At 50.2% G+C, this 22,281-nt stretch overlaps 2 protein-coding genes across 2 annotated transcripts in view; one reads left to right on the top strand and one right to left on the bottom strand.

The window, feature by feature from the left end:
* The window catches only part of MGLL (monoglyceride lipase), a 253,365-nt gene extending 252,421 nt beyond the window's left edge, over nt 1-944 (bottom strand). The window contains exon 1 of the mRNA XM_082639168.1: nt 764-944. The gene's annotated coding sequence lies outside the window, so the exon portion shown is untranslated. The remainder of the gene's footprint in view (nt 1-763) is intronic.
* A 7,049-nt stretch (nt 945-7,993) lies between these two features.
* On the top strand, nt 7,994-21,650 carry SEC61A1 (SEC61 translocon subunit alpha 1). Its single transcript, XM_082638955.1, has 12 exons — nt 7,994-8,139; nt 8,310-8,377; nt 10,851-10,916; nt 11,004-11,082; nt 12,039-12,170; nt 13,845-13,954; nt 14,232-14,385; nt 15,795-15,955; nt 17,135-17,332; nt 17,543-17,734; nt 18,106-18,182; nt 19,777-21,650. Exons 1-12 carry the CDS (start codon nt 8,133-8,135, stop codon nt 19,961-19,963), a joined length of 1,431 nt encoding a protein of 476 aa, XP_082495081.1. The 5' UTR covers nt 7,994-8,132; the 3' UTR covers nt 19,964-21,650.
* Nucleotides 21,651-22,281: the final 631 nt, after the last annotated feature.

The raw sequence follows: 22,281 nt of genomic DNA on the forward strand, positions 1-22,281 counted from the left end.
GACCTGCCACACTGGAGCTCAGCGCACTCAGCAGACCCTTTCTCGCTCCAGAGCACCTGTCTTTCAAGCCCCTTGTGTCGCAGCGAAGTCCCTCTTGCCCCTCAGAACACAGACACACTGCCTCTTGTCTTTGGCCACTTCCCGCAGCAGCCCTGACCTCCTCGGGGGAGGAAGCCGGGCTTGGAAAGGAGACAGGAAAGACACAGCAGCTACCACGGCCCCAGGCCTGACCTCCGGGCCCGTTCCCGTCCTGCCCCGACCCTGGTCACTCAGGATGGCGGAGGGACACTGGACCCTGGGCGCCGGGCGTCCCTCTAACCCTGCGACTCCCAGCACTGCTGCGCTCATTCACTCAGCAAACACTGCCGAGCAGCCCCCGGCGCCCTTTGCCCGAAGCCCGAGCATGAAGGCAGGCGGCTGACCTGCGTTCTCAGAGGTACCGGGTCAGAGCAGGGGCAGCGCACATACAGGAGGCTCAGCCCGGCGCCTCGGGGCTCCCCTCCCCTGGGGCCGGAGGCCTGCGGAGCCCAGCCCCTCCCCTGAAGGGAGCCGGCCAAGCGTCCCTGCAGGAGGTGCTGGGAGCAGAGAAGAAACGTGGGACCCACTGGTCTGCGGAGGCTGCGAGGCCTGGAAGGTGCTCAGAGCAGCCCCTGTGCACCCGGCAGTCAGCTGAGTGCCAGGGGCTCTGGGCTGCCCCGGGCCGCAGTCCGCAACTGCCGCCCAGGTCCCGCGAAATGAGAGAATTGGGGTAATAAAGTCTAACCTTTTCTTTTTCCTTTGTGCTTCGTCGAGTTTCACTCGCTCACAGGACGCCACGTGCAGAGGCCTCACACTGGGTACCGCACGTCAGAGCTCCTCCTGGGAAATGGCCGCCGGCAGAGACGGCGCGGGAGCACAGATCCCGCGACCCGCGCCAGTCCCGCGAGAACTACAGGAACCTATAAAGCAGCGCCGCAGCGGCCTTTCAGGGAGAGCGTGTCCCGGGGGGTGGGCCGCCCCCCTTCATTCTTTGGTCAAAGGTTAAAGCTTCCCTTTGCTTCTGAACTGAACTCGCTCTCTTTTTGCCGGCTCCCATGACTCGGGGCAGGAGGACACTTGCCGGGGACCAACTCGAAAGGGTCGGTAACACTGACAGCGCATGGGCTTCTGGGCCGGCATCAGTTGGCAGCGACACCATCCTGCAGAAAACCACAGGCCCCAAGCACAAGGAGGCCCCCAAGCACAAGGAGGCAGCTGCGGGGAAGGGTGGGAACATTCTAGAAGGCCCAGGAGCTGTTCCTGCAGGCCAAGTCAGCCTGGATCCAAAGATGCCTGCACACAGCCCTCTTTCAACCCACCTGAGAACGTGGGCCTTTCAGGTTTAAAATAGCATTTGCCAAATACTGTGAGTCAAAATAGATACAGTCCGCCTTCAGAAACAAGGCAATACACACCGAGAACTTTAAAAGTGTTTATTGCTTTTGACCCACCCGGAAATTCCCACTTTTGGAATTCTATCCAGAGTAAATAATAGGATATGTAGGCAACATTTTGGTCGTGAAGATATTCAGCCCAGTGTGATTTATAATAGGAAAAAAACAGTGAACAATCTAAACCCCTAACTTCAGGGAAATCGTTACAGAACACCGTGGTGCCTCCCTGGATGTACCTCCCATGAATATAATATTAGAATGAGGTTTATGGAAAAAAATGTTAATAGGAAAACAATACATCATACCTAGAATACTTATTTAAATATTAAAATATTTCAAAATCAAAAATGATTTGATATAAAAGCAATATACAAAATGATACACGGCACAGTTATATTAAAAGTAGGTAAGGAACAAAAAGGAAACCGACCAACACTCTCTCCAGATGGGAGATTACGGAGCTTTTCCAGCACTTGTCTGTACATTTATGTATCTTCTCATGTTCTGTAATGCCCTGAATTATTTTCTAATCAGAAGGAGGGAATCGCCCCCATCTTCCTACCAGTGAGAAAACATCGCTGCACCCTCTCCTTCTGCCTCCTTGCTGGTGAGACCTAAAGCCTGGCTACACCTGATGTCCTCCGGCCTCGCTGTGCACCCAGCGGCCACTGTGGCTGAGAAGACACTTCCAGACCACGAGCGGGCGCAGGCTTTCAGGTGCACTCCCACTGTCCTAGGCGGGGCAGTCCTGAGGAGATGCAGGCTGGAAACCTGAACACAGATGCCAGGGCTCTTTGGAAAAATCCAAAGGCTGAATTTGGGGTTTTGCCATGGTGCCCCCTACCCCGCACTGCATACCCAGCTTCCTTCACTCAATTATGGTACTCCCCTGAACCCAGAAAGCATTTGCGCTTGTGAGCCCCACAGGAAGACTTGAAACTCCTAAGTTATGGACATCCGTTTTTCCTGCTTTATGAAGGAAGACAATGCAATAGGAAAGAATGAAGTTTATGAGCAGAAACATGCAATGGTGAGGAACAGTGGCTCTTGGCCCCTGGTTCTAGGTGTCCCAAGGCCCAGCAGCATCTCCATCCGTCCTGCAGTTCAATTGCTCAACCAAATCTTGCATTTCATGAGCTTAATTGCGAACTGGGCCTGAATCTGCCACCTCAACTGCTACCCTCAACCCCTACTGGTGATACTGTTTTTAACTGCTGTCTTAGTCAATCTTCATTGACTGTTCTGTTGGTCATGTCCGCCATCTAGCTTCTTTGTCCATCCAAGTTGAACCCCGAGAAGACACATACAAGTTGGCCCCGGGTTCATCAAAAGAGCTTTGGAAGTATAGGTCACTCCTGCAGAAACACTCCATCTATCACTCAACATGGAAGAATATTTTCTAGTAAGTGTATTCCTAGACCAACAGGACTTAACTGTCATGTTGTAAAAAACAAAATTATGTACGTGACTAGATTACAGTAAGGTGCAGTGAGTAATCTGTAAGTAATGATTTGCTTTTATATAAATCAGATTGAACCCATTTGGACTTTAAATGTGGTTTCTTAGGAAGGAATGAAGGTCTTACAAAGAGGACAAAGAAGGTAACTGCACACAACTCGAAGGACTGTTTGCAATATAACTGCTACCAATAATAGACATCCCAGCAGAATGTTCTAGAGTCCAGAGTTTAGCCCATGACCAATAACACACTTTGTTGTTATTATTGGGATAATGGGAATCTAAGTGTATATAAAATACACCTCATGATCCCCTTCAAGAAAGACTATCTACTGCACCAAACTGAGCCCCTTTTGTAGGTCTCATGCTCACCAATACTAGCAATTGTCATATACTTCCTGTTTGCTTTGGGTTTAGTTTGCTCTCTTTTCTTTTCCTCTAGATAAACTCAATTGATCCTGAAGGTCTGATTCTTTCCCCTGCCTAGTGAAATCTGCTGTTGAGCCCTCTAGTGAATTTTCCACCCATTATATTTTTTTACTCCCAAATTCCTATGTTTATAATTTATCTTTATTGATATTTTCTATTTGGTGAGACAGTGTTCTCACACTTTAATTCTCTAGACATGCTTTACTTTAACTCTGTGCTTATTTAAAACAGCTGATTTAAAGTCTCTGTCTAGTAAGTCCAACGTCTGCACATCCTTAGGAAGAGTTTCTATGGATTGCTTTTGTTTCCTGTGTATGGACCATATTCTCTTTTCTTTTTTTTTTGCATGTTTCATAATATTTTGTTGAAAACTGGGTATTCTAAGCAATATATTGTAACAACTCTGGAAATCAGATTCTCTCTCCTCCCCAAGGTTTGCTTTTATTTTTGTTGCTGTTCATTTCATGATTTATCTGAACTGATTCTGTAAAGGCACATGTGACCACTGAAGTCCCTGCAGAGATAGCTTAGTGGTCAGCTAGCGATTAGACAGGCATTTCCTAAGCCCCTGGGCCCAGCAAGTCTCCCAGTGTGTGCTGAGGGGCCCAGCACTGGACAACTCTGCCTAAGCCTTCACTTCCTGATGTGGGGAGCCTGGAGGTTGGCCTGATGAGAGCTCAGGGCCTTCCCAGGGCTTTCCCGAGCATGTCACAGCCTTAGGCACGTGACTCCTCTACCTGTGCGTGTGGCCTTCTAGAAGAGCAGGATGTTTTGGAGCTTCTCAAAGCTGCCCTGGATGCCCATTCCCCAGTTTTTCCTTTCAGCTTTTTGGCTAGCCTGTTGTTTGTCCTAAGTATTATTCACTGCGTCAGGCAGCTGTGAAGTTAAACAACTGCCTCTACATGTTTTTGAGAAATGTCCTGGGGAGAAGACTTTTTACACTGGATGAACTCTGAGCTCCAAGTCAGGTCAAATAAAGACAACGTTGCAAGTGGGGTCTTCCAGAGAACCTCTAGGAAAGTCAAACAGTCTGAGACTTTTATATATTCAATATTTCTATTATAACTAAGTCACAAAAATCACTTCTTGAATTTGCTACTGTGTTCAACCTCAATCCATGGAGCTTCACAAACCAGTTAGCCAAATCTCAGGATTCAATTGAAAAGTTCATTCATTTTTCCATCAAAACCCTTTTTATATTATTGATTAGACGATGCAATAGTTTTTCTCTTGGAATTGATACTTTTGTTTCAGTGTACTTATTTTGTTTTCGTATCTGTATCTTCCGTTCCAAAGTTTCCTTTACTTGTTTATGTTATGCAAACATAAACAAATGTTGTGTCTCTCCAAAATTCATGTTAAAGCCTCACTCCCCTACCCCCACGATGTGATAATTTTAGGAGGTGGGGCCTTTGGGAGGTAATGAGGGTTAGATGAGGCTATAAGGGTGGAAGTCATGAGGATTAGAGCCCTTGTAAGCGTCCCAAGAGAGCTTGCTTCCTCTGCTCTGCTGTCTGCCACGAGCGGTCTGCGGTCTGTGGTCTGCAACCTGCAAGAGGGCTCTCACCAGAACCCAGGCGTGCTGGCGCCCTGACCTCCCAGCCTCCAGAACTATGAGAAATTAATTTCTGTTGTTTAGAAGTCACCCAGTCTGTGGTGTTCTGTTATAGAAGCCTAACCAGACTACAGTAATTTACAAGTATTGTTCAATCATTACATTATGATTGAACATTATGTTACAGATAATGTTCAATCATTCCAGAGTCCACTGAAATAACATCAGCTCTAATAATTATGACATTTTCCTCATAAAACTAAAATATTGATATTTCCATTAAAACATCTTTGATTAAAGCCAACACTCTTAAAGTTATATTCTTCGATGGCTAACCTCTGCACTTCAGCTTCTATCACAGTGAACACACAGAACTTACTGATTTCCAAACTGCTTCTGCTGCTCTCGCACTTCAAGCTGTCCATCAAGGTGCAATTTCCAGTACTTAATTTGCAGTTCTTCCTGGTATTTATTTGATGCATGGCAAGAAATACAATTTACTGAGAAAAACATGAGAATTACTTAACTTAAATCTTGTATTGCTTTATCCAAAATTAAATTTGATCACTTAGTGACAAATTAAAATGTCCAAATTGTTTTCTAAACTTTTGGCTGAAACTCCAGACTCTTCCTAGCATTATTACACTGGCACTTTTTGTACAAAATCCAATGACCTTTACAAAGTTGTAAAATATTGCAATGATGTTTTTACAAAAGTATCTTTCCATTGAATATATATATATATATATTTTTCCCACCAACAAAGCTCAATACACTGTATTAAATGCAACTCCCGGTGTCATAAGATCAACAAAAACCATTATCTTCAAAATATTGAAATTTGTATTTTAAGCAAATTATTAAAACACTTTTATGTGAAGCAAATGAAACTTCCTTGAAGATGATTTAAAATGCACTGCTTTGTTTTCCAAAAAGTTGCTTTCTCATTATATACATCTGTTTTGTAACAAGTGAGTCCATAGTACCCACCCTCACATCAATACTATTCCTTTAGAAGTTCTACTAAATATTTTCATGGAAATGCTCAATTATACCGTGCTAAAAATTCCGACAGTTCCTCTGTATCTTTTTGACTGCTTTATCCTCACTTTGATGACGTTTTGGGAGTTTTAAGTTTCCAAATGTTTAATGTGTGAAACTGATTATGTTTTAAATTTCTTCCTCATTAATGACCACAAATTTTTTTTCACTTGAACCATACGTTTTAACAGCATCCTGATGAAACATACATGTTTAGCACTTTGATCTTTTAACACATAACTTCTGAGCACTATTTGCAGCCAGAATTTGTCATTAGCGCTAACACAAATTCCTGGTTGAAAAAAATCGTCATTTTTCACTCCAGAAATACAGATTTTATGTAATAAAATGTATTTAATACAAGTTTGATTTTGTGCAGATTCTTGCACAGTATCAAAACAAGTTCCAGGCTGGGGCTCACTGCCACTGTAATTCCTTCTTTGTTGTGCAGATTAACAAGACTCACATTTATTATAGATGAAACTATTAAAAATGTATCCAGATTTCGTTGCCTCTTCACTCTAGTATTTGTTCTTAATATCGATAATAAAATCTTAAGTGTATAAATACAGTGCACGCCTACTAGTGTAATTCAAAACAATTACACTATGCTAACAAAATTATTTTTAGTGATTCTCCTAAGGCAATTTGTTTTGTTAACACATGCAACTTAGCCACCGTCGCTTCAGTGACACAAGATGTTCCTCAGATGTGGCTACAACGGAAGGCCTTTTCTACGGTACTAACGTCCTAAAACTGTCAGTACACACCCGAGTTGATAGGAAAATTTGTATTAGCTAATTGTGACTGTACAGTTACTATGATACTATTTATCATGAAGCATTTCAATATTTTCACCATCAGTATCGTGCAGGGTGCATATGGGCTAAATATCAGCTCTGATCTACCTGCTGAATTGAGTCCAAGGGCTGCCAGTTTCTGCTTCTGGTCAAAACTCCAGAAGAGGTTAAGAACGGGTCCTGGATGGCAAGATGGGGCTGCATCTCAGAAGCAGCCCTATGACAGTAGTCGTGCTTACACCTGGGTCACTTCACTGAAGTTCCTGCCCGCCTCCTGCAGTCATTTGAATTTTCCACCCATAGGTTAGGTTTTCACGAAAGGACTTCCCGTCTTAGAAAAAATCCTGAGGCAAAGATTTACAAATCCTGGCTACCTGCTAGAAATGGGAGGGAAAGGAAAAACAGAAACAGCAATCCCTAAATTAATACCGCACAAAGCATCTAGCCACATCGGCATCTCCAGCTCCGACTGGTCCAGCTCCAGACTGCGCTCCACGACCCTCCCCTAACCCCAGGCAGCGGCGCCCACCTCCTCTAGATGCTGACAGCACGAGGTCTCTTCCCTTAGATTACCTATCACGTGCCACCCGTGATCACAGGTGCCTCGGAAATAAACTTCAAAAGCCCCGTCTGGCACCCCCTCGCCCCACCCACCGGCCCCAAGAACGTTACGTCTTATCCCTCCCCTTCACATAGCCCCGGCTCCAGCCAAGCAGGAATCCTCTCCCCAGAGATCTCGGGCAGGCACAGCGCCTGCCGTGCTCGCAACAGTTCCTCCCCCGGGATGCCTCCTCCGGGAGGCCTCCCTGGACTCCCCAGGCCTCCTGACCACGACCTCATCCCCTCCCCGCCGTCGGCAGGGCCCGCGCCCCGACCGGCCCCAGGTTCGCTCAATGACCCCACAAAGGGGTGTCCGTCGGCCCCGCCGCCGAGCACCTTCTGGGCGCCAGGCACCGAGGTGGCGCCGGGACAGGCCGGCCCCGAGCCGCTCACTGTCTACACCAGCGCAACAAGTTACCGGTGCAGTGAAAGGAACTGGGGGAAGCCGACGTCCCTCTCAGCTTCCCCGCCCCGCGTTCGCGGCTCAGTTTACGCAGGCACATACCCCCGTCCCGGCGTGCCCCGCGCCCCTCCCGCCCCGCCCCGCCCCTCGCCCTCCCGCCCCGCCCCGCCCCGCCCCGCCCCTCGCCCTCCCTCCGACAGGCCGCGCGGCCCCGCTGCACGCCGGGAGTTGTGGTCTAGGCGTGGGCGGCGCGCGCGGCTGAAGCGCGTGGCAGGAAGCGGAAGCGGAAGCAGCCGCCGCGGCGCTAGCACTGACGTGTCTTTCGGCGAGGCGCGGCGCTCCAGAGCAGGACGGGCGGTCCCGGAGCCGCGGTCGGAGCGTATCGGAGCCGGAGCCCGACCCGGAGTCCGACCCGGAGCCGAGCAGCCGCCGCCATGGCGAGTGAGTCCCTCGGGGCAGCCCGGGCGCGGCCGGCGCGGGCGGGACCTCGCTCCCCCGGCCGTGAAGCCCACCCGGCCCGCGCCCCTGCCCCACCTGGCCCCGCGGACGGCTTCCCGGGGCGGCGCAGGGTCCTCCAGCCCTAACTTTACTCTTGTCTCTTCCCCCCATAGTCAAGTTTTTGGAAGTCATCAAGCCCTTCTGTGTCATCCTGCCCGAAATTCAGAAGCCGGAGCGGAAGGTGAGTCCGGGGAAGGCTTGGGGAAACTGCCTGCACCCCGTTAAAGTGGCCCCAGCACGCCGAGTGGACGCCTCCTTCCCCCGAGAGTGGTTCGGGTGGTCTGCTTGGTGGGAGCCTCCACCGAGCCGCCGAGCTTCGATTGGAGCATCCTCCGTGGAAGTTACTCGGGCGGGCAGAGCCTCGGGTTTGCTCTGTCCCGAGGTGGATCCCGGCCTGAGTGAGTAACGCCTCGAGAGCCTCAGGTACTCAGGTTGAGCGCCCCTTCCCGCTTCAGCTCCGGCAGAAGCTGATGGTGGGCGGGTCCTTCTTCTAGGAGATGCTTTTTGTATCCAGCTGCTACAAGGAGCTAAGAGCAGTCACTTTACTCTGTACGGTCGAGTTTGTGCCTTTTCCGTGGGCCGTCACCTTGCTGAGAATAAGGGCATTTTGTGACTCCTGCTTTTACAGCAGGTGCATTAAAACATGGAAAGGTAGAGATGTAGAGCTGTGTTGAATCTTTATCAGAATTTCCGCTGCTGCACAGCTTCAGGCCGAGACGGTGTTGCCAGTGTAAGTAAAGCTATGAAACCATGAAGAAAAGTTTCATTGGGTTCTTACAGAGAATTAATAGGAAAATGTTTCTGTCCTCACGTTCTTTGCATCTGCCCCACATACGTGCTGCCTTTGATGGGCTAATATGCAAAGTTGTGTGTGAGTGTGCCCTCAGTGTGGTAGAAATAGCGGGGCTCTGGAGGCAGGCGCGCCTGGGACCCACCCGTCACACAGCCTCTTGATAGCTGTGTGACCTTGGCCTTGTAACTGAGTGTGGTGCATGAAGCAGTGGCAGTGTGTGCAGGGTACAGCAGTGGCTCCAGAAGGGATTAACCCTGGAAGACATGATGTCTGATGGCGGCCTTGAAGGAGGAATAGAAGTGTCCTTGAAGGAAGGGGAAGGAATTCTAGGGTAAGAAATATAGTGTGCGCTAAGGCAGAGAAAACCAGTATGTGTGTGTGTGGGGGGGGGGTGTTAGATGTGCTTCAGTGTTGATAGAACGGAAAGGATGAGTGGAGGGCAGTGGGAGCCCTAGGAGCCGGACAGATTAGAAAACTGCTCTGGGGTAGGGTAGAGGGTGAGAACGGTGGAGGGGCTTCTGCCATCGAGAGTGGACTAGGGGAGTGGCCTAGGAGACGGGGGTGGATGGCGGGCTGTTAAGAGGTAGAGTGACAAGACTTGGATAAACAGTTTTGGATGTTTTGCTATTGAATTTGGCTGCATCCAGGAGAGGAGACTTGGTTATTTAAAAATGAGGAGTCTTGTAAAAATTGCCCACTCTTTTCCCATAAAGAGTCATTTCCATACAAGCTTGTTGTGTTACTGGTCAGCCTGACGTGGTGTGGCCCTCCTTGGCCTCCTGATTTCTTGGTGGGATCAGATGACCAGAGGACGAGTTCTGTGAATTCGCCCCAACTTCACGTCGAGTATCTGAATGTCGAATTCCTGCGCCTTTGTGTGGTTGTCTTGTTGAGGCCTGTCTACAGTGGTCAACACGGAGGCACTGCGGCCCCATGCTGACCAGAGAGCCAGGACTCCGACTCCATGCTCATTCAGACTGCAGCTTAAAAGAGTGTTTTTTAAGAACACGATTTTGTCCATTTAGTACCGTCGCTCACAAGGTATTTCCATGTCAAGATCCTTAGTCCACACAATAACTGCTGTGTGTTTTTTTAAGCCCTTTAAAGCCACTCTTGCTGTGCAGGCAGCAGGTGCTAGTGAAGACACTTCGGTTTCAGAGCAGACGAGCCTTGGGCAGGGGTCTCAACTTCCCTAACGATGCTTCTTGGTCATCCATAAGATGACTGAATAGTCACCGATCCTAAAGTTAAACAGATGCTACTAGTAGTGAGTAGGTTGAACACACAGCTCTCTTCCACTCTTCCAGCGCTTATTACATTCTTTTACCCTAAATCCATGGAGAAGACACAAAGAAACAATCAGAGATTGCAAATTAGTTGACTCCAGAATAACAAGATTTTGTCAGTTACAAAGCCTTTTCAAATGAGACGTCATTGCTCATGTGTTGTAAAGGGGGGTCTGATTTGGGAATCCCTTTCTGTTGCAGCATTCTTTGATCTTGGGTCTGATCCTAAACTGTTCATGCTGATGGTTAAGAGCACAGGCTTTGGAGTCAAACCCATTACAGCTGTGGGATTTGGGACAAATTACTTAGCTTTTCTAAGATTCAGTTTTCTTGTTGGAAAATAATAAGATCATGTTAACGTGGTGTGGGGATTAAATGAGATGGTGCACACGAAGGTCTTTGCATCTGTGCCTTGTGCGTAGAAAGCACGCAATACGTGTACTTACGCTTGGTGCATGGTTTGGAGTGTTCAGGGCTCCTCGGGTGCGCAGAGAAAGGGGTCTGATCAGAGTCTGTTTCTGTTCATTTGCTCATGAAGCTAACTCGTTGCCTTAATTGGCTCTGTTCTTCCGTAGATTCAGTTTAAGGAGAAAGTGCTATGGACCGCCATCACCCTCTTCATCTTCTTGGTGTGCTGCCAGGTGAGCGTGCGTCTGGTGTCCCAGTGTCGGGGCGGGGGTGTGAGGGGCCGGAGACACGTGTGCAGGCTGCTCTCTGCTTGTTTCCAGATCCCTCTGTTTGGAATCATGTCTTCAGACTCAGCCGACCCTTTCTATTGGATGAGAGTGATCCTCGCCTCTAACAGAGGTAGGACTGGCCCTCTTCATCCCCTGTACTGTGCGGGCTTCACGGGCCTCCTTCAGCTAACGTGCAGGCCTTGGCTTTACAAAGGGTTCAGAGCGTGCTGTGCTGAAACATAGCCTTAGTAAATGCCAGCTTCAGCACCCAGGCACGTCATCCTATTCAGAATTGCTTTGAGTGCAGTACAAAACCTGTAACAGCAAGATAAGTCTACATCATAGAGAATTTCTTAAAACATGGAAAAACTAGAATGCTTTTGAAACAGCTGAAATGATGACATTTCTACCTATCTGTCTCCTGTTTTGATAACATTCTTTAGAATATGTAATTTGTTTCTCAGCTGCGTCTTTTCCGTATCTACAGGTTACATATACATGTCCAGAAAAAATAAGTATATAACAGTGTATTGTATACTCTAACCAGTTACCTACTTGGGGTGAGGCGGGATTTTGAATGCTTATGCTGATAACTGCTTTTGATTAACTCACTTTTAAAATACGTTTCAAATTAAGTTCCAAATCAGTTGGAAGTATAGCCCATTTTAGCGTAATGGAAATAGAGGTTTATTCACAACTAGATAGAATTGTACTGGCCTCCTTTCCAGACTCTGGAAATTATTTGAGTGTTATCCTTTTTTATTAACTGATGAAGAGACGAACCTTTCTTATCTCTGTACAACCAGCACGAATCTGTTTACGGTGAATTTAAATGCAGCGATCAGTTTAAATGCCATGTGATTCCCTAAACAGAATAAGATGTTACCTGGCAGACTGAACAGAATGAATTGAATTACCCTCTGATTGCTGACATTTGGGGGTTATTCTCTGAATTAGATACTGCTGGCAAACTGAAACACACTGGGTTTGTATCGGGCACACGGTCCAGTTTTGCTCATTCATTTTCTTAATGTCTTGCTTCTCCATGCTAACTTCGGTTGTACTTTGCCTCCCCCTTTCCTTAAGGCACATTGATGGAGCTGGGTATCTCTCCCATTGTCACCTCCGGCCTCATCATGCAGCTCTTGGCTGGTGCCAAAATAATTGAAGTTGGTGATACCCCAAAAGACCGAGCCCTCTTCAACGGAGCCCAAAAGTGTAAGTGAGATTTTGAATGATGTTCAGATGTCTGTAATTGAGAATTTGAATTTGCTGCAAAGTTTGGGGCATCAGAAGTCCTTTTGGTTTTTGGGGGAGGGGGTTGTTGTAACCTCCGTGGCCCGCCAGCCCTGCCTGGCCCGGCTCCGTGGCCTGTGTTAGCCAGAGAGCATTTGGGGCAGCTGGACAAGGCAGGGGACGGGTGTCATGTCCCGGGGCTGCGTGGTCCACGGAGGTCGCCCTCCGCTGCCACAGTTTCCTTAGCACTTAGAATGAGATAAAGTTTCCTTCAGAGCTGTTGGAAGAATTCATTTAAATAATGTGTGTAAAACATCAGTGAGTGCCTGGCATGTAGTAGTTACTTGGCAAGGGTTGTATTTCTTTTTTTCTGGCAGTTTAAAAGGATTCACCTTAGGGGAAGGATGGTCCTCTCAACTTAGCTCTGCCAATTACCAGCTCTGTGACTTTGGGGCAAAGTTAGATGACAGTTCTTATGTCCCAGTTTCTTCATCTATAAAAATGGGGATAATAATGATACTTGCACAGTAGTAAATAATAAGCAGCCCTGGTAACAATGACCAGTCATCAGAATTCACCAAGTTCAGCCTGACTGTGAACTGACATATATTAATTAGGAAATGATAGTTGCAGTTTCCTACCCAGTCATATTTTCTTCCATACCAGCATGTTTTACAGATCTTAAGTTAGTAGGTTAAAGAGTTGAGTAAGAAAGAGTAATCTAATTTAAACTTGTCAGTTTCAGACACAAATCAGGATTTTTAAATATATACGTGTGTTATTTGTCAGAAGTAAAAATCAGCTGTTTCCTCTTTGGTCTTGGACAATTTTTTTAGCTTTTCTCCGCTGTTTTTTCTTATTGAGCACTTCTTAAGAAGTCAGATAGGGACTGTATTTGACAGGCACTTTGGAGTAAAATTTTATTTTTTTGGCAAACTAAGCAGAAAAGCTGAAATTGAAGCCCAGTCCCATACTCTCAAGAGATCCATCTAGCATCGTGGACTCAGTAAAAATGAGTCGATTCCATTGTGCATCACAGTGAAGTGTAGTGAATGATACAGGATACAAGACCACCTACTAAAAGGAGAACCTCCCCTAGGAGAGCTTTGTGGCAGGAGAAGTGGTCCAAGTGATTTGGTGGCACTGTGAGTTCTTTCCTTAATTAACACGTTAAACAAACTGGGAAGGGATTACTTATCCCAGTCAGTGTTCTGTGCGCTGGACTCAGACCTGAAGCACCAGCCTGTCGGGTGGCCTGGGCGAGTGGTTCTCCCAGGACGCGAGCTACCTGATGGCCTGAGCACGGGGGCTGCAGGTTGGGGTGCCTGTGAGTGCCGTCTTCAACAGCTGTCATAAGGAGCAGGCCTGTCATGCTTCAACTCTTTCCCTCCTGCCATCACCGAAGGGAAGTGAATTTAGGAGGAGGTGGAATGAAAGAGCTCACGCGCTTTTGTTGCAAGCGTTTGAGTTATTGTGTATTGTTGTCACTTTGACCGTGCGGTTGTTGAGTGTTTCCTGGACGAGCCCCTTGGAGGCAGGGTCAGTGATCTTCACCTCTGTTCTCCCAGTGCCCGGCACGGAGCTGGTGTCTGGTAAGTGTTTCCTCTAGGACCGCGTGGTGGCCCACCCTGAGAACAGTTTCCTTCTGATTTCTAGTGTTCGGCATGATCATTACCATCGGCCAGTCCATCGTGTATGTGATGACAGGGATGTACGGAGACCCTTCCGAAATGGGTGCTGGGATCTGCCTGTTGATCACCATACAGGTAAGGTTAGGCCGGCACCCCCTTCTGAAGCACCCTCACACCCACACTCGCCAAACAACAGATCTGAATCGGGCATAAAAGGAACTCTTCCTGAGAAGAAGCCCGAGCCCTGTGTTTGCCCTCCTGAATTCACAGAGGAGCCTCCACCAGCCAGTGTCCCCTCAGCCTTCAGGGCCCATGGCAGAGAAGCCAGTTCCTGAGGAGGGACAGCACCACGCCGTGGGGAGCAGCAGTGCAGTCTCTGCGTTCCTTTACTTCTGTTTTTTAACATTCACAGCTCTTCGTTGCTGGCCTAATTGTCCTGCTTTTGGATGAACTTCTGCAAAAGGGGTACGGCCTGGGCTCTGGGATCTCCCTGTTCATTGCCACAAACATCTGCGAGACCATCGTGTGGAAGGCGTTCAGCCCCACCACTGTCAACACCGGCCGAGGTGAGACCCTGGGGACAGGGTTCCATCCGTACATCTCTTCTGATTTTTCTGCGTGCATCTGTACAGCGTTTTAAAACACAGGTTTATGCTCATGATGATATGTAACTTGCAGTTTTCACCTTAAGCGTACGTCGTAGACATTCGCCCTGCCAGAGTACGTTATCCTGCCTCATTTTTCTGAGCACAGCGTGGATTTCACTGCAGGGATGAAGCAGGTTCTTTCAACAAGCCTTCCTCTGGTGGACGTCTAGGTTGTTTCCAGCCTTTGCTGTTATTACAGCAGTGAGACGGTGAACATCCTCACATGTTCATCTTTACATGTTTTGACAGTTGCTGTCAGTGCGTAAGTTTCTAAAAATGAAATCACTGAACCAAAACACTTGGTCATGCAAAGGGCAACTTGGTAAAAGAGGCAGGAACTTTGGTGCTCGTGAGCTGGGTTCAGATGCTGGCTGTGCCCTCGGTTGCCAGGATTCGATGAGAAATAACATGAAATTGTGTGATGCCTGGCGAGTGTGAGTATTCTATCTTAATACACACGAAGAGTGCGAAGGAAATCTTGTTACAGAGGATGTTTTTAATGAAAAGTTCTAAACATTCAGAGAAGTATGACTTATTAGGAAAGGAAAATCAGCTTTCTTCATCACTAAATATGTTATTCACTCAAGAGCCCCGTGAGAAATAAGTATTCACGCACATTTGACTTTTCTTTGAAGTGAATACTGGAAACAGAGTCCCTGACCTGCAGAGACAACATAATCTCATTAGTGAGACTAAAAATAGGTCCCCCAGACCAAAGGCCCTTCTTGCTCTTTTCCTTGGGCCTCTTTCGAGCTCGCTCTGCTTCCTGGCCGTGTTTTCCTGACTCTTGCTGGCCTGCATCCCTGGGCACCCTCCTGTGGTAGGGCGTGAACGCCGCTAGAGATCGGCCGTGTGGTAGGCACACGTGTTGTCCTTGCTGCTTGGCCGTCGGTGTGAGGAGCAGAGAGTCCAAGCCCGCCTTGTCCAGGCAGCCAGCACCCCAGAGCTGGGGGCCTGTGCTGCCCGCAAGTCCCCAGGGACGTGGGTTAGGCAGCTCTGAGCCCCTCCTCAGGCAGGACCCCTTCGGCCGGAGCTGAGCAGACCCTGCTGTTAGGACTTTGCAGTTGATTGTTCCACAGGTCTGGTGGCCATTGACTCACAAGCCAAAAAAATAAGATCAGTTAATTCAAAGAGGTAGAATAGCCTATTTCTGCAGGTTGAAATCTCTACAGAAGAAACAAACGAGGGCTGGGAGCCCTCACTGTATCCGTGGTTATAGGAGCAGGCCCTGTGAGCCACAGAACTAATTCCAGCTCCTCTCGGTTTTGGCCACTAGGAGGCTTAGAGCCAAATTGAGTTGCTTGTTCCTTTACCTTCACCTGTGACAGGAATGGAGTTTGAGGGCGCCATCATTGCACTGTTCCACCTGCTGGCCACGCGCACAGACAAGGTCCGAGCCCTTCGTGAGGCGTTCTACCGCCAGAATCTCCCCAACCTCATGAATCTGATCGCCACCATCTTTGTCTTTGCAGTGGTCATCTACTTCCAGGTGCGTTCACATCCAACCCTGGGGAGCTTTGACGTCTGCATTTAAGGTTCAGAAGGCCTTGGTGTGTGTGTCCCACGTCCACACCCCAGGAGTAGTGTGACCCATCGTATCGCACTGAAATGATGAAATGGCATTTGAAGGAGCAGGTTCCATGGCATCACGGGCACTTGCCTCAACTAACACAGTTGAGGCAGATATAATGTTTCTGAAACCATGTTCCTTTGGGTTGGGACTCAGCAAATAGAGAAGATTTTTTTTCAAGGTCTTATAGCTGAAGAGAAGTGAAGAGTAATCAAAGCCTGAGACCTCACTGCTGTCTTACCCAAAGTTTGTAGCTGCTTTTGGGCAGTATCCTCATCCCCCTGCGACCTCTTACCTTTCATGTTGTGAGTCTGTGTAACTTGCTTCTGAATAAGAGACCTGAACTGCCCGTTGCTTTTCTGTAGTTGGATTGGTCTTTATGTTCTCTGATCAGCCGCTTTGTATCCTGACATTTATTGAAAAGAAAAGAAGGGACAGCAGTTGAGAAAGCAGGTTAATGCTGTGAAGAGGTGTTTATGCCACCACGTGCTGAGGACCGAACACATCTGTTCCTTCAGCCAAGACTGGTAGTCCGATGCCTGGTGAATGACAGGCTAACTCTTCCCGGGCTTGGGGTCAGATTGTTAAGCTTTTACTTTAAATCTTGTATATTCTGAACTTTGTTCTGGGCGCTGGGAGATTGTAAAACGTACATAAAGGACACCGTTTCTACCCTCCAGGGGTTTCAGGGGGAGCGGTTATGTTCACGGGGAAGTAGAAGAGCCTAGGTTTTCTGTAGTGACGACGAACACCCTGCAGGTGGCCGTGCTACCTGTGAGGAGGGCGTGGAGGCCCTGTCCGGCCTCGGTCGGGGCACGGCGCGGGCGCTGGAGCGCCCGTCGGAACTTCCTGCGTATTCCCCGTAGATGTGGCTGTCACGTGGTGGGCTTTGTTTTTGACAGAAACACTGTGCTGTGCACAGGGGCATTTTAAGCCAGCCTGTTGGGACCCTTCTGTCGGTGTGCCCCCAAGTGCAGTGCTGGCTGGGGAGGGGATGTGGGGCCCTGGGCACCGCTGCTCGGGGCAGCTCCCTGGGGGCACGCCTGGCACCTGGCTGGAGCGAGGCAGTGAGGGCGTTTGGCTCTGTTGGCTTCCCAGGGCTTCCGTGTGGACCTGCCCATCAAGTCGGCCCGCTACCGAGGCCAGTACAACACCTACCCCATCAAGCTGTTCTACACCTCCAACATCCCCATCATCCTGCAGTCTGCCCTCGTATCCAATCTCTACGTCATCTCCCAGATGCTGTCCGCCCGCTTCAGTGGCAACCTGCTGGTCAGCCTGCTGGGCACCTGGTCGGTAAGTACAGCGGCTTCAGAAGCCAGATGTTTCACCCAGACATGCTTTCGGATTGTGCCTATTACAAGCTCACATGAAAGCTTCTTTTCGGTAAGAAGCCTGCACTGTGGGCACCTGGGCAAAGCTGCTCTTTCCCACCCGCTCAGAGGTGTCTTTGCCCTGCTGCTGAGGTGGGGAACGGCACTCACAGGCTCTCACGACTCCTCCCAGGACACTTCTTCTGGCGGCCCAGCACGCGCCTATCCCGTTGGCGGCCTTTGCTATTACCTGTCTCCTCCCGAGTCTTTCGGCTCCGTCTTGGAAGACCCCGTCCACGCCGTCGTGTACATAGTGTTCATGCTGGGCTCCTGCGCCTTCTTCTCCAAGACGTGGATTGAGGTCTCGGGCTCCTCTGCCAAAGACGTGAGTGTGAGCGACAGCTTCTGGGGGGTGCCGGCCGGGGACCGGCATTTCCCTCCTGCAAGTGGCATCAGGGCTTTCGGCCTGTCCCTCCTCCTGGGATGGTGGCCTGTGAACGTGCACAGCACTTTGTCCTCATTAGGGCCAGTTCCAGAGCGTTAGTGGCCGTGGACGGAGCCCAGGGTAAATGAATCCGTGCTCGCCTGCAAAGCTGCAGCCAAACTAAAACTAGACTTTCTCATCTGACATCTTTGTGGGACCACTGTCGTTAGGGTGCTGGGGAGGGGAGTCTGTGGCTGGTACCACCATGAACTGTACCTGGCCCTCGACTCCACGTCTGAACTTGAACATTGTCCTTGATGGCCATCACGCAGGTTGCGAAGCAGCTGAAGGAGCAGCAGATGGTGATGAGGGGCCACCGAGAGACGTCCATGGTCCACGAACTCAACCGGTAAGTGCTGGCCGGCCCTGGCTGGCTGACGGATTTCCCCGGGTCTTCCAGTATCAGGGAGCTTGCTACGGCTCATCGATGCTGGACAGAGCAAATCAGCGCATGCGGCACCTCTCCTGAGAGGCAGCCACACTGCGGGAGACAGAGCGTGTGTCCAGGTGGCCATGGGGCAGCTGCTGAGGCTGCTGACCGCGTGGGACCTCGCCGTGCTCCTGCGGGCAGCCTCCTGCAGGCAGGTCCTGCGGGGGCCCTCCAGGAGGAAGCAGGGAGCATCAGGCTTCTGCAGGGGCGTCCAAGTTCGGGTGAACCTAGGGAGGCTGGCAGGGAGGGCTCAGCATTCGGAAGGTCAGTGCTGGAGGCTGAGACCCACCGCTTGGGGCGGGGGGGCGGGGCGGACAGTGCGAGTCTGGGCAGAGGTGCTGGGGGCCAGGTGGGGCAGTAACCTGGGGACACAGGAGAGGCCGCCGGCACTTGGTGACCCGCTGGGGGGAAGGTGGGGGTGAGGAGAGCACCGCAGTCTGCAGGCCTCTCCCCTCACAGTGGGGCTGCCTCTTGGGCAGCCGGGTTGGCCATAGTGAGTGTCTTAGACTTTTAAGCCAACTTATTTCAACTCATATCTTCCACCATTGCTGGATGAACGTGAATGGTTTCCTGTAGAAGTCTGTCTGCAGGATCAGGTTTTGTAATCAGGACCAGGTCTGTCCTGGGGACCACAGCTCGCTCGCCTCAACCACAAGTCAGTATGGCAAATGCCAGATCATTTTCTGATCCCTGTCAGAGATGCTGGGCAATTTCGTTTATTCCCTTAAGAATTCTCTGAAGCTGAGAGAATTTATACTGCTGTTCAGTAGAAATATAATGCAAGATGCATGTGAAATTTTAAGTATTCTGGTAGCCACGTTAGAAAAATAAAAAGATACACCTAAAACGAATAAAATGTTACATGTCCATTATCTTAAGAAAAAAGAAAGCAAAAAGAAGCTGGTGAAATTAATTTTAAGAATACATTTCGGGCTTCCCTGGTGGTGCAGTGGTTGGGAGTCCGCCTGCCGATGCAGGGGACACGGGTTCGTGCCCCGGTCCGAGAAGATCCCACATGCCGCGGAGCGGCTGGGCCCGTGAGCTATGGCCGCTGAGCCTGCGCGTCTGGAGCCTGCGCTCCGCAACGGGAGAGGCCACAACAGTGAGAGGCCCATTACAGCAAAAAAAAAAAAAAAAACAAAAAACATTTCATTTAACCCAATATATCCATACTCTCATTTCAAATTGACATAAGAAAAGTCATAATGAGATATTTCATGTTCCTGTCTTCAAAATCTCGTGTGATGTTTTCAGCATCTGCTTTGGACTGGTCCCGTTTCACTAGCCACATGTGACTCGTGTGGCCACTTACTGGACAGCAAGCCCTAGTCTAGACCATTAAGGTGTGAGTAGATAAGACTTTATGGGGGCCACGGAGTGACCCCTAAAGGAGTCTGGTTCCTAACTCAGAGGTAGGCAGGTCGGCTGCCCGGCCCTTCCTGTAGCCTGGGGGAGGGAGGCCAGGCTGGAGGGATCTGCTGGCGGCACGTGGCTGACCCGTCTCCCTCCCCAGGTACATCCCCACGGCCGCGGCCTTCGGTGGGCTTTGCATCGGGGCGCTCTCCGTGCTGGCTGACTTCCTGGGTGCCATTGGGTCTGGAACCGGGATCCTGCTTGCTGTTACCATCATCTACCAGTACTTTGAAATCTTCGTCAAGGAGCAGAGTGAGGTCGGCAGCATGGGGGCCCTTCTGTTCTGAGCCGTGGCTCCTGGACCAGGCAGAGGCGGCGTGCTCCACGATGGCCGAGAAGGGAACAAGGAAGCCACGCTGTGGGCGCTGTCTCGGGGGTGCTGCTGTGGCCTGAGGACTTCGGTTTAATAACCTGTTTGAATTTCACATTCTTTCATTCCACTTTCTAAAGTGCTAGAAATTTTTCAATTTGCAATTTTGCTTTTCATTCTGGCATTGGCAACAGAACTGTAGAGGTGAGGTCTTACTCAGCTGACTGCCAGAAGTGACCGTCCCCAGTGTCGTCACTTTTGTGTTAACCTTTGCACCTTCTCAGTGCTGTCGGCGACTGCAGTGGTCTCGGCTGCTCTCCCCCCCGAAGGGAATGTCTTGTTGGTTAGAAGCACAAACATTGTTGAAATGTCTCCGTCTCGGGTGGCAGGAGGGCAAGCACCCGGGAGCAGGTCATGTGTTTGCCGGTGCCTGTGGGCTGCTCCCTGCCATGTCCCCTTCACAGTCAGGCGGGAACATCTGGCTTAAAACGGTTTCTCTGGAAGACACAATTGTTTTCCCTTTTAGAAGCTGTTTTTTAGGACAGAGTTTCTTCCAAAAGAAAGGGACGAATTTCCAGAAGACCACTGGCCCATCTGTGCATTCTTCTGGCTGTGCTGTCTCTCTCTTCAGTGGTGGAGCCGGGCCACGATGCCGCAGCTTTGCAAAGTCGCACCTGGCCGAGCTAGTGGACATCGTGCGGAGGACCCTGAGGGGCTGGCTGTGCAGTTCCTCCTGCTGTCACTGAACTTGCTCTCCACGGTGGGTCCCTTCCCACTCACCTCCCGAGAGGGGAGGTGCTGTGGCTGGCCTCAGATGCTACCTTCTAGGCTGAAGACTTCCCACTGGTATTTTCTTAGAACATTTTTACTGTGCTTAGGACCAAACGCAAGCGAAGTAAATGACAAGATGGCTCTGATCTCTGTTTTCACCAAAACTGCCCAGAGAGACGAGGGCCCAGGCCCTAGATCTATGGTGAAATCAGGGTCAGAAAGATTTTTTTTTTTGCCAAGTTTCACCCATGTTTGATACGAAAAGACTCACAATTATGTCTAAGATAAATTGTTTGCAATAACAGGTGATCTAGACCTTAGGAATTAGAACCTTCTCTAAGGCCTTTAGGGAGGCCCCTCTCGGGGACCAGCAGCGTTTGGCTGCAGACAGCAGAGGTGAGCTCCGCAGCCTGAGGGCTTCTCCCTGCCCCGCGGAGAAAGCAGACCCCACCAGCAGCGGTGCACAGCGGCCTTCAAAGCACAGAGCCAGTCGAGGTGTCCAGCTTGGCACCCGCCTGAGTCCACAGGGGCTCAGACCTCACTTTCTGTGCTGCCCAGGAGACGGGCCAACCGAGGGACAAGAAGAGACTTGCCCAGCACCACCCGGCAAGTTGGTGGCAGAGCCCAGATGGGCCCACAGCCCATCGACCCCAGGCCAGGGTGCCCACCGTACCACACGTGGCCTTGTCCGACCCAGTCCCGAGCGGAGACCTGACGCCCCTGCAGCCCTGCTGCAGTCTCTGACCACTGAGTGGCTCGGGCTCCTGCCCTGCGGTCACTGGTCACGGGGGTGGGGTTGACCCCAGCTTTCAGGGGACTGTCACTGTGGACGCCAAAATGGCATAACTGAGATAAGGTGACTAAGACAAATAAAGCCAACTTTTTATAAGCCACCTGGTGGTGGTCTCTTGGTTTTCAGTTCTGTGTTACTGAGGCCAGTGAGGAGGGTGGGGTCTTGGGTGCCTTTGGGGGTGTGCAGGGTGAGGCTTGGGCCCTGGTTTTGCACGGGGTTCCCAGGTCCCCCCGCTTGATGGAAGTCCCTCCTCAGAAAGGCACACACCTGGAAAGCTTCCTTGTCCTGGTGATGGTGCCAGCTGCACACTCAGGTGTTTGGTGCTGAGCGCGTGGACCATTCCAGCCCCCGCAGGAATGGACGGTGGGGCAACATCTGTCCTGTGAGCGCAGCGCCCTCCAGCTCCCCAAGTCCAGGCTAGGAGGGCACTGCTGCCCTTGGCTGACACGAGCGACCTTACACACCGAACCTGTAGGCCTGAGAGGGTCTCCGCCCCACCCTGGGCCCCCGGCAACTCGTGGACGGCAGAGATGCGCGCGGTGGCTGCTCCCTTGGATGTGCTGTGCAGAAAGGCTCCCGACTGTTTCCACTGAGTGGAATGGCAGGCGTCTCCAGGGTGAAGTAAGAGAAAACCTCCCGCTCGCCCACACTGTGAAGCGGACACGCCCGTCCGGACAAGGCCTCACCCCAAGCCGTCCACCACCGCCCTCTCCTCCATGGCCCCCGAGGAC

The sequence above is a fragment of the Mesoplodon mirus genome (genome assembly GCF_964341445.2).
Source record: "Mesoplodon mirus genome assembly, chromosome: 12".
Classification (NCBI taxonomy): domain Eukaryota; kingdom Metazoa; phylum Chordata; class Mammalia; order Artiodactyla; family Ziphiidae; genus Mesoplodon; species Mesoplodon mirus.

Excerpts from the sequence above, each read along its gene's own strand:
- SEC61A1 (XM_082638955.1), top strand. Across the intron at positions 13,955-14,231 it reads GCCTGTTGATCACCATACAG|CTCTTCGTTGCTGGCCTAAT; the intron begins GTAAGGTTAGGC and ends TAACATTCACAG. Across the intron at positions 17,333-17,542 it reads GCCTGCTGGGCACCTGGTCG|GACACTTCTTCTGGCGGCCC; the intron begins GTAAGTACAGCG and ends GACTCCTCCCAG.